The 11,374-nt window shown below is 43.0% G+C and overlaps 1 protein-coding gene across 2 annotated transcripts in view; it reads left to right on the top strand.

The window, feature by feature from the left end:
• The window catches only part of Sync (syncoilin, intermediate filament protein), a 29,592-nt gene extending 18,295 nt beyond the window's left edge, over positions 1 to 11,297 (top strand). The window contains exons 3-5 of one of the 2 annotated variants that reach the window (XM_045148627.1): positions 4,724 to 4,848; positions 4,985 to 5,061; positions 10,056 to 11,297. In XM_045148627.1, coding sequence (XP_045004562.1) covers positions 4,724 to 4,848; positions 4,985 to 5,061; positions 10,056 to 10,066 — 213 coding nt within the window. In that variant the 3' untranslated portion in view covers positions 10,067 to 11,297. The remainder of the gene's footprint in view (positions 1 to 4,723; positions 4,849 to 4,984; positions 5,062 to 10,055) is intronic. The other variant, XM_004665262.2, reaches the window with a different exon arrangement.
• Positions 11,298 to 11,374: the final 77 nt, after the last annotated feature.

Raw genomic sequence — 11,374 nt, forward strand, 5'->3', positions numbered from 1 at the left:
TCTCTTCTATTATGATGTCATTTTTTCCTCTTCTTATGAAGGTCATAGGTAGTTTCAGGCACTGTGAGGTCAAGGATATCCAGTCCATTTTCTGTCTGAAAGATTGTATTGTAGGTAGTCCTACCCTTCCTTTAGCTGTTACATTTTTTCCACCACCTTTCCCCCAATAGACCTTAAGCCTTGGAGGGTGTGATAGAGGTGTTTCAGTGCCGAACACTCCTCTTGTCACTTCTCAGCACCATGATGACTTTTTTTGTTTTTCGAGGTAGGGTCTTACTCTAGCATAGGCTGACCTGGAATTCACTTTGTATTCTCAAGGTGGCCTTGAACTCATGGTAATCCTCCTACCTCTGTCTCCCAAGTGCTAGGATTAAAGGCATGTGGCACCATGCCCAGCTCACTATGATAACTTTAAAAAAATATATATTATTTATTTATTTATTTGATAGAGAGAAAGAGGCAGAGAGAGAAAGAGAGAAAGAAAGAGAGATAGAGAGAATGGGCACACTAGGGCCTCCAGCCACTGCAAACGAACTACAGATGCATGTGTCCCCTTGTGTATCTGGCTTACGTGGGTCCTAGAGAATCAAACTGGGGTCCTTTGGCTTACCATTGCCTCCCAAATGCTGGGATTAAAGGCATGTGCCACTACACCCAGCTCCTCCTTCTTCTTCTTCTTCTTCTTCTCCTTCTTCTTCTTCTTCTTCTTCTTCTTCTTCTTCTTCTTCTTCTTCTTCTTCTTCTTCTTCTTCTTCTTCTTCTTCTTCTTCTTCTTCTTCTCCTCCTTCTCCTTCTCCTTCTCCTTCTCCTTCTCCTTCTCCTTCTCCTTCTCCTTCTCCTTCTCCTTCTCCTTCTCCTTCTCCTTCTCCTTCTCCTTCTCCTTCTCCTTCTTCTTCTTCTTCTTCTTCTTTTTTTTTTTTTTTTTGAGGTAGGGTCTCACTCTAGCCCATGCTAACCTGGAACTCACTCTGTAGTCCCAGGCTGGCCTCGAACTCATGGAGACCCTCCTCCCTGTGCCTCCCATGTGCTGGGATTAAAATAGGCGTGTGCCACCATGCCCAGTAACATCTTAAATTTTGATTAACCCTACTTGCACCCTTTTTTTACTCAGTCCCTTCCCCTGACCCCACATAGGCCATTCCGCCTCCAATAATCTGTTCATCTACTTACATATTTTTATAAGAAAAATTTCAGGCTGGAGAGATGGCTTAGTGGTTAAGGCATGCGGGAACTAGAGAATCAAACCTGGCTTCTTTGGCTTTACAGGCAAGTACTTTAACTGCTAAGACATCTCTCCAGGACCCTGGTGCCACTTTTTTTGTCTGGCTTTATATGCATATTGGGGAGTTGAACCCAGGCTATAGGGTAGCAAGCCTTTAACTACTGAGCCATCTTCCAAACAAGATTTTTTTTTTTTTTTCAAGATTCTAGCCAGGTGTGGTGGTGCATCCCTTTAATCCCAGCACTCGGGAGGCAGAGGTAGGAGGATTGCTGTGAGTTTGCAGCCACCTTGAGACTACATGGTGAATTCTGGGTCAGGCTAGGCTACAGCAAGACTATCCTGGCATGGGGGTGGGGAAATTCTATTAGGAAGTCAGCGAGTGGAGCCCCTTGTGGTGGTGCACACCTTCAGTCCTAGCCCTGGGGAGGCAGAAGTAGGAGGATCATTGTGAGTTTGAGGGCAGCCTGGGCTATGGTGAGATCCTGCCTTGGAAACAAATTAAAAAGGAAATAAGGGCTGGAGAGATGGCTTAGCGGTTAAGCGCTTGCCTGTGAAGCCTAAGGACCCCAGTTTGAGGCTCAGTTCCCCAGGACCTACGTTAGCCAGATGCACAAGGGGGCGCACGCATCTGGAGTTCATTCGCAGTGGCTGGAGGCCCCTGTGTGCCCATTCTGTCTCTCTCTGCCTTTCTCTCTGTGTCTGTCTCTCTCAAATAGATAAATAAAAAAATTTTTTTTTAAATTTTTATTAGCATTTTCCATGATTATAAAAAAAAAATCCCATGGTAATTCCCTCCCTTCCCCCCCCCCCACATTCCCCTTTGAAATTCCATTCTCCATTATATTACCTCCCCATCACAATCATTGTACTTACATATATACAATATCAACCTATTAAGTACCCTCCTCCCTTCCTTTCTCTTCCCTTTATGTCTCCTTTTTAACTTATTGGTCTCTGCTACTAAGTATTTTCTTTCTTTCTTTTTTTTTTTTTTTTTTTTTGGTTTTTCGAGGTAGGGTCTCACTCTGGCTCAGGCTGACCTGGAATTCACTATGTAGTCTCAGGGTGGCCTCGAACTCTCAGAGATCCTCCTACCTCTGCCTCCCGAGTGCTGGGATTAAAGGCGTGCACCACCATGCCCGGCATCTGCTACTAAGTATTTTCATTCTCACGCAGAAGCCCAGTCATCTGTAGCTAGTATCCACATATGAGGGAGAACATGTGGCGCTTGGCTTTCTGGGCCTGGGTTACCTCACTTAGTATAATCCTTTCCAGGTCCATCCATTTTTCTGCAAATTTCATAACTTCATTTTTCTTTACTGCTGAGTAGAACTCCATTGTATAAATGTGCCACATCTTCATTATCCACTCATCAGTTGAGGGACATTTAGGCTGGTTCCATTTCCCAGCTATTATAAATTGAGCAGCAATAAACATGGTTGAGCACGTACTTCTAAGGAAATGAGATGAGTCCTTTGGATATATGCCTAGGAGTGCTATAGCTGGGTCATATGGTAGATCAATGTTTAGCTGTTTTAGGAACCTCCACACTGATTTCCACAATGGCTGGACCAGATTGAATTCCTACCAGCAGTGTAGAAGGGTTCCTCTTTTTCCACATCCCCACCAACATTTATGATCATTTGTTTTCATGATGGTGGCCAATCTGACAGGAGTGAGATGGTATCTCAATGTAGTTTTTTTTTTTTTAATTTTTTAATTTATTTATTTGAGAGAGACAGACACAGAGAGAAAGACAGGTAGAGGGAGAGAGAGAATGGGCGCACCAGGGCTTCCAGCCTCTGCAAACGAACTCCAGACGCGTGCGCCCCCTTGTGCATCTGGCTAACGTGGGACCTGGGGAACAGAGCCTCGAACCAGGGTCCTTAGGCTTCACAGGCAAGCACTTAAATGCTAAGCCATCTCTCCAGCCCTCAATGTAGTTTTAATCTGCATTTCCCTGATGGCTAGTGACATAGAACATTTTTTTAGATGCTTATATGCCATTCGTATTTCTTCCTTTGAGAATGCTCTATTTAGCTCCATGGCCCATTTTTTGATTGGCTTGTTTGATTCCTTATTATTTAACTCTTTGAGTTCTTTGTATATCCTAGCTATTAATCTTCTATCAGATATATAGCTGGCGAATTAAAAAAAGGAAATAAGCAAGTGGTAGGTAACAGCAGGCTTTGCAGGCAAGCTCCTTTCAGGTCACTTTCTTTCTTTTTAAAATTTAATTTATTATTATTATTATTTTGGTTTTTATTTTTTAATTTTTAAAATTTCTTTATTGGTGGAGAAAGAGGAAGAGAGAAAGAGATAGAATGGACTCACCAGGGCCTCCAGCCACTGCAAACGAACTCCAGACACGTGCCCCCCCTTGTGCATCTGGCTAGCGTGGGTCCTAGAGAATCAGACCTGGGTCCTTTGGCTTTGCAGGCAAATGCCTTAACTGCTAAGCCATTCCTCCAGCTCTCCCTTTTTTTTTGATTTTTCGAGGTAGAGTTTCATTCTAGTCCAGGCTGATCTGGAATTTACTGTGTAGTCTCAGGGTGGCCTTAAACTCAAGGTGATCCTCCTACCTCTGCCTCCCAAGTGCTGGGATCAAAGGAGTACGCCACCATGCCCGGCTAATTTATTTATGTATTTGTTTATTTTTTTGAGGCAGAATCTTACTCTAGTCCAGGCTGGCTTTGAATTCACAGTGATCCTCTTATATCTGCCTCCCAAATTCTGGGATTAAAGGTGTGTGCCACCATGCCCAGGTCAAGGATATTCTTTATTTTATTTTATTATTATATTTTTATGAGAGAGCAAGAGTGTGCACACGAGAGAAATTGGTGTGCCAGGACATCCAGCCACTGCAATCGAATTCCAGACACATGCACCACCTTGTGTACATGTGCGACCTTGCACATTTGTTTCATCTTGTGCATCTGGTTTATGTGGGATCTGGATAGTTGAATATGGGTCCTTAGGCAAGCTCCTTAACTAATAAGTCATCTTTCCAGCCCTTTTTATTTCTATTTTTGGTTTTACAAGGCAGGGTCTCAGTCTACCTCTCCCAAGTGCTGGGATTAAAGGCATGCACCACCACACTGAGCTATTCTGTTTTTTTGTTTTTTTTTTTTAGTTTTTCAAGATTGGGTTTTACTCTAGCCCAGGCTTACTTGGACTTCACTGTGTTGTCTCAGCGTGGCCTTGAACTCACCGAGATTCTCTTACCTCTGACTTCCAAGTGCTGGGATTAAAGGTGTGTGCCACCATGCCCAGCCTCTTTTGTTTTCTTGAGGTAGGTCGTACCTCTAACCTAGGCTGACTTGGAATTCACTATGTAGTCTCAGGTTGGCCTTGAATTTACAGTGATTTTTCTACCTCAGCCTCCTGAGTGCTGGTATTGAAGGCATGTACCGCCATGCGCGGCAGATTCTCTTTATATAGTGGCCAAGTCAGCGTCTTCTTGTTCGGCTCACTAGAAATGTTCTTGACCATCCCATGCAGGAGCAGCTGGAGGAGATGGAAGAGCGACAGAGGCAGTTGAGAAGTGGGGTGCAACTCCAGCAACAGAAGAACAAGGAGATGGAGCAGCTGAGGACCAGTCTCGCTGAGGAACTCTCAACTTATAAGTCAGTTTGATCTGCTTGGCAAATCTCTGGCGGAGAGGATGGTGGGGAGGGCACAGGAGAAAACAAGACTTGGGGAAATAATTTTCAAGTCGTGTCCATCTGAGAACAGATGGAAAACAGCTCTCTCTTTTTAAAGGGCTGTGCTACCCGAGAGCCTGGAACAGGCTGATGTTCCTGCTTCTCAGGCAGGTGGAGTCGAGACACAATCCCAAGGTGATCTTTGTGGGTAGACAAGTGGTGTCAGCTCACTCATCACTGCTGCTTTCCTAACAATTCTAATTTACTAATTAACGCCCCCCTCCCCCATTTTGAGGTTCTATGTTACCGAGGCTGGTTTTAAACCTGGGATCCTCTTGTTGATCCTAAATAGCTAAGATTACAGCCATGTGCCTCTACATTTGGCTAATTAGTACTTTTTTCTTTTTTAGTTTTTCAAGGTAGGTTTTGCTTTAGCCCAGGCTGACATGGAATTCACTATGTAGTCTCAGGGCGGTCTCGAACTCATGGTGAGCCTCCTACCTCTGCCTCCCAAGTGCTGGGATTAAAGGCGAGTGCCACCATGCCCAGTCCTTAGTTAATAGTTTAAAAAAAGACAGATATTTATTTATCTACTTTTTAGCACCTTTTTATTTGTTATTTATTAATTTTAAATAATTTTTCATTTTTATTTATTTATTTGCAAGCAGAGAGAGAGAGAGACAGAAAGAGAATGGGCTCACCAGGACCTGTAGTCTCCAGATGCATGTGCTCCTTGTGAATCTCGCTAATGTGGGTCCTGCAGGCAAACGCCTTAACCATTAGGCCATTCCTCCAGCCCAGCAGTCTTTTTTAAATTTTTATTTATTTATTTGACAGAGACAGGTGGAGATAGAGAATGGGCGCAAAGGGCCTCCAGCCACTGCAAATGAACATACAGATGTGTCATCTTGTGTATCTGGCTTATGTAGGTCCTGTGGAATCGAACTTGGGCCCTTTGCCTTTGCAGGCACCTTAACCACTAAGCCATCCCTCCAGCCCTGATTAATACTTTCAAAAAAATTTTTTTGTTAGTTTTTTGACGTAGGGTCTCACTGTGGTCCAGGCTGACCTGGAATTAACTATGTAGTCTCAGGGTAGCCTAGAACTCATGGTGATCCTCCTACCTCTGCCTCCCGAGTGCTGAGATTAAAGGTGTGTGTCACCATGCCTGGAACATTTAAAAAAATTTTTTCTAAATATTTTATTTATGAGAGAGAGAGAATGAACACACCAGGGCTTCCAGCCACTGCAAACAAACTCCAGACACATGTGCTACCTCGTGCATCTGGTTTATGTGGGTCCTGGGTAATTGAATCTGAGTCCTCTGGCTTTGCATGCATCTTAACTGCTAATCCATCTCTCCAGCCCCTAACTTTTCTTTATGAAAGAGAGAGAGAAAGAAAGAGAGAATAGGCACGCCAGGGACTTTAGTTGCTGCAAATGAACTCCAGACGCATGCACTACCTTGTGCATATGGCTTACATGGGATCCTGAGGAATTGAATCTAGGTCATTTCGCTTTGCAGGAAAGAACCTTTATCACTAAGCCGTTTCTTCAGTCCAGTACATTTTTTTTTCTTTTTGGTTTTTCAAGGTAGGGTCTCACTGTAGCTCAAGGTGACCTGGAATTGACTATGTAGTCTCAGGTAACCTTGAACTCACGGCAATCCTCCTACTCTGCCTCCCAAGTGCTGGGATTAAAGGCAAGTGACACCACGCCCGGCCCCAATACATTTTTTTTAAAGATTTATTTATTTTTTAGAGACAGAGAGATAGTGGGAGAGAGAGAGAATAGGCACGCAGGGCCTCTAGCCACTGAAAATGAACTCCAGATATATGTACCACCTTGTATATCTGGCTTATGTGGGATCTGGAGAATAAAACTTGGGTCCTTAGGCTTCTCAGGCAAGCACCTTAACCATTATGCCTTCTCTCCAGCTCTCAATACTTTTTTAAAAAAATTTTAGTTGAATCCTACCTTTGTAGTCTAGGCTGGCCTTGAATTTGTAGCAATCCTTCTATACCACTGTACCCAGCAATGCACTTAAATTGTCTGAGGACAGATTATTTAGGGACAGCTCATTCTTCCAAAAGCAGAGTTCACTTGGAATGGTTTTTATTTTTATTTTTAGCAGGACTCAACCATCAAGATTTAAAGGAGGCTGGGCATGTTGACTCATGCCTTTAATCTCAGCATTTGGGAGGAAGAGGTAGGAAGATCACTGAGTTCAAAGCCACCCTGAAACTACATAGTGAATTCCAGGTCAGCCTGGGCTAGATTGAGATCATACCTTGAAAAACAAACTAACAAACAACAACAACAAAAAAATAGTAATATTACTCACCCTTGAAGCCTAAGGAACTAGGTTCAATACCCCAGAACGCACGTAAGCTAGATACACATAGTGGTGCATGAATCTGGAGTTCATTTGCAGTGGCTGAAAGCCCTGCTATACCCATTCTTTCTCTCAAATAAGTATTTTTAAGAAAAAGAATTTTAAGCCAGGTGGTAGAGGCGCACACCCTTTTTTAAAAAATAAATTGTTTTTGTTGTTTTACAAGGTAGGGTCTCACTCTAGCCCGGGCTGACCTGGAATTCACTACGTAGTCTCAGGGTGGCCTCAAACTCACGGCAATCCTCCTACCTCTGCCTCCTGAGCTAGGATTAAAGGTGTGTGCCACCACTCCTGGCTTTTTAAAATTAATTTTTTATTGACAACTTCCATGATTGTAAACAATATCCCATGGTAATACCCTCCCTCCCCCCACTTTTTTTTTTTGAAACTCCATTCTCCATCATATCCCTCCCCCTCTCAGTCTTTTATTTTGATATCATGATCTTTTCCTCCTATTATGTGGTCTTATGTAGGCAGTGCCAGGCACTGAGGTCACGGATATCCAGGCCATTTTGTGTCTTGAGGAGCACATTTAAGGAGTCCTACCCTTCCTTTGGCTCTTACATTCTTCCACCTCTTCCACAATGGACCCTGAGCCTTGGAAGGGTGCATGCCTTTAATCCTAGCACTTGGGAGGCAGAGGTAAGAGGATTGCTGAGAGTGCGAGGCCACCCTGAGACTACATAATAAATTCCATGTCAGCCTGGGCTAGAGGGAGACCCTACCTTGAAAAAAAAGAAAAAAAATAGTAATAATCTGTAAGGAAAGAATGAGAATGCACACACCAGGACCTCCTGCCAATGTAATCCCAGATGTGGGCCACTTCGTTCATCTGGCTTTATGTGGGTTCTTGCAAGCAGTGCCTTTAACCACTGAGTCATCTCCCTAACTCCCACCAAGAATAGTTTCCAACAACAACAACAACAACAAAACAAAAAACATGTAGTCTAGCCTTTCTCAGAACTAGACCCTCAACTGCCATCTATTTTCTTTAGTATATAATCCAGAAAGCAGTATGAAACTGACAAAGCAGGCCAATAAAAGAGCTAAACTATATGTCATTAAAAAAAAAAAAAGAAGGCTGTTGATACAGCTCAGCTCAGTTAGTGGAAGAACACTTGTCTGGTATATATGAGGCCCTGCTTTCAATCCCTAGTACCACCCACAAAACAAAAACCAACCTGATTTTTTTTTTTTTTTTTTGAGGCAGGGTCTTACTCTGTAGCTCTAGGCTAGCCTTGAACTCACGGCAATCCTCCTACCTCTATCTCCCAAATGTTGGGGTTAAAGGTGTGCACCACCATTCCTGGTGCTGAGGATGTTTTTGAAATAACTTACATACTTGTCCATTTTCTTAAAAGAAAAAATTGCTGGGTGTGGTGGTGCACACCTTTAATCCCAGCACTCAGGAGGCAGAGGTAGGAGGATTACCGTGAGTTCGAGGCCACCCTGAGACTCCATAGTGAATTCCAGGTCAGCCTGGGCTAGAGTGAGACCCTACCTCAAAAACCAAAAACAAACAAAAAAGAGCCGCATGTGGTGGTCTCAGCACTCGGAAGGGGGAGGTAGGAAGTTCCGAGGCCAATTTGAGATTAGATAGCAACTTCCAAATCAGCCGAGAGACACCCTAACTTGGGGAGGAAAAAAAAAACAAAAAAAAAAAACTATTGTGGTTTTATACTTTTATTTACTTATTTGTGTTGCATGTGTGTGTATGGTAATACCACAGCCTCTTGCTGCTGAAAATGAACACCAGATGCTTGTACCACTCTGCTCTGGCTTACATGGTTGGCTTGGGAATTGAACAGGAGCAAGCAGCCTTTGCAAGCAAGTGCCTTTAACCACTAGCCATCTTTACAGCTCCAAAGCAGCCCTGACTCAATTCTCAGTAATACATAAAGTGGATGTGTTGGTGCACACCTGTATCCTAGTATTCAAGAGGAGGCAGTGGGACCCAAAGTTCAAGGTGATGTGGCAACATAGCCAGTTGAGGTAAAGGCCAGACTGGGCTTACACGAGGCTGTATTCTAGTCTGGTCTTAAACTTGTGATATTCTTCCCTGAGTGGTAGGATTACAGAAATGTGCCACCATATTGGCTTAGAAAAAATTTACCCCCTCATGTTGGTACCACAGGTTACCATTTTTTTTAAAAACTTGTTTTTATTTGAGAAAAAGAGGCAGAGAAACAGAATGAGTACACCAGGGCCTCCAGCTACTACAAACTTCAGATGCATGCGCCACCTTGTGCAGCTGGTTTACATGGGTCCTGGGGAATTGAACCAGGGTCCTTTGGCTTTGCAGCAAGCACCTTAACTACTAAGCTTCCCTTCAGTTCTTTTTAAATTTAGTTTTGAGAGAGAAAGAGGCAGATAAGAGAGTGGGCTCAATAGGGCCTTCAGCTGTTGCAAACTCCAGATGCATGTGTCTTCTTGTGCATCTGGTTTATGTGGGTGCTGGGGAACTGAACCTGGGTCCTTTGACTTTGTAGGCAATTGCCTTAATTGATAACCCCCCCCCTTTTTTTTGATGTAAGGTCTTACTCTAGCCCAGGCTAACCTGGAATTTACTATGTAATCTCAGGGTGGCTTCAAACTCACCTCTGCTGGGATTAAAGGTTGTGTGCCACCACACCTGGTCCAATCATTGTTAAAATATTGCAAATGTCATCCCAAGTCCTTTGGAAACCAAACCCCAGCCCAGTTTATACTAACAAAATCTTGCAAGTTGTTACAAATTTCCTATTTCAAGTTGCAGAAAATACAAGCTGAACTTTTTCTTCTTTCAATCTTACAGGGACTGCTTAGAAATGTACGGCGGGATCTGTAACCCAGACTCAAAATGCTTCTTAGCCAAGGATCACTAAGTACCCTAGAGGCAGTTCTCCCCAGCAGTCAGTCACTGTTCATTCTGAGAAAACTGCAAATATTGGCTGACTGCCTAAAAAAGATTTTAAGGCTGGCTGGGAGAACTTTGATTTGGACTCTTTTATAGGATGCTGGATCTCAATGTACTGACAAATGGAAAAACGAGCCTCTGGTTTTTCAGCAGCAGCAGCAGCACCCACATGCACACGGAGTAAAGGATGTATGTATGGACACACCTTGCAGTATTGTGAAGAATGTAATTTGCCTTGTGTTGATTCAAATCAGTGACATTCATTTTGAGGAACGAACAAAGTTGGGGTTAAAGAGGCAGCCAATCTTTTTTTGGTTTTCTTCAAGGGAGGGTTTTGCTCTAGCCCAGGCTGACCTGGAATTCATTATGTAGTCTCAGGCCAGCCTTGAACTCAGCGATCCTCCTACCTCTGCCTCCCAAGTGCTGGGATTAAAGGTATATACTACCATGCCTGGCCCGATTTTTATATTGGCTTACAACTTAAAATTATTTTGTGCCATGGGTGTTAAGATTTTAAATGAATCCTCTTGCAAGGTTTACTTTTTCTTAAAAGCTATGCACTCACATACTTTAAAGTTTTGTGTGTATATGTATCTGTTATTTTTGAGACAGGGTCTTATGTAGCCCAGGCTGGCCTCCAACTTACTATGTGGCTATGGGTTACAGGTGTGCACCACCATGCTTGACTGAAAATAATCTTCACTACATGCTAGAACTAGATTTGAACTTAATGGCTTATGATTATTCAGATTTTCCCTGAGACCTAAATGATTTTTTGGGGGTCAGAATGATCTACTTAGCCAAAACAAAACCTGAAAAGCACCAGGCATTTTTATCTGGTTATGGCATGTGGTGATAAAGGCTTTTAGAGCCTATTACCCTTTAAGGGCTGGCCCCTGTACACTGGGCAGATACAATCTCTGTAATAAGAGGTTTATGTGTCTTTTCCAAATTTAAAACCTGCCTTAAGTTAAATTCTCTACCGTACTGCCTTTGACTGTTTAAAGCCTTTAGTTTCTCTAAGGCAGACTTGAGAAAGATGTAATTTTATCACAGATTAGTTTGTGTACCTCTCTCTATCCAGTGTTGTATTATCTGTCTTTCACTTTCCCTGGCAAGGAGTAAAAGCTCTTTTCTACAGCTCTGGGTCTTTATATTTAATTCTACTCTTGATAAATCAGACTGCAGAAAATAACTCACCTGTGAACAAACTTTTC

Source organism: Jaculus jaculus, chromosome 5, assembly GCF_020740685.1.
Source record: "Jaculus jaculus isolate mJacJac1 chromosome 5, mJacJac1.mat.Y.cur, whole genome shotgun sequence".
Taxonomy (NCBI): Eukaryota; Metazoa; Chordata; class Mammalia; order Rodentia; family Dipodidae; genus Jaculus; species Jaculus jaculus.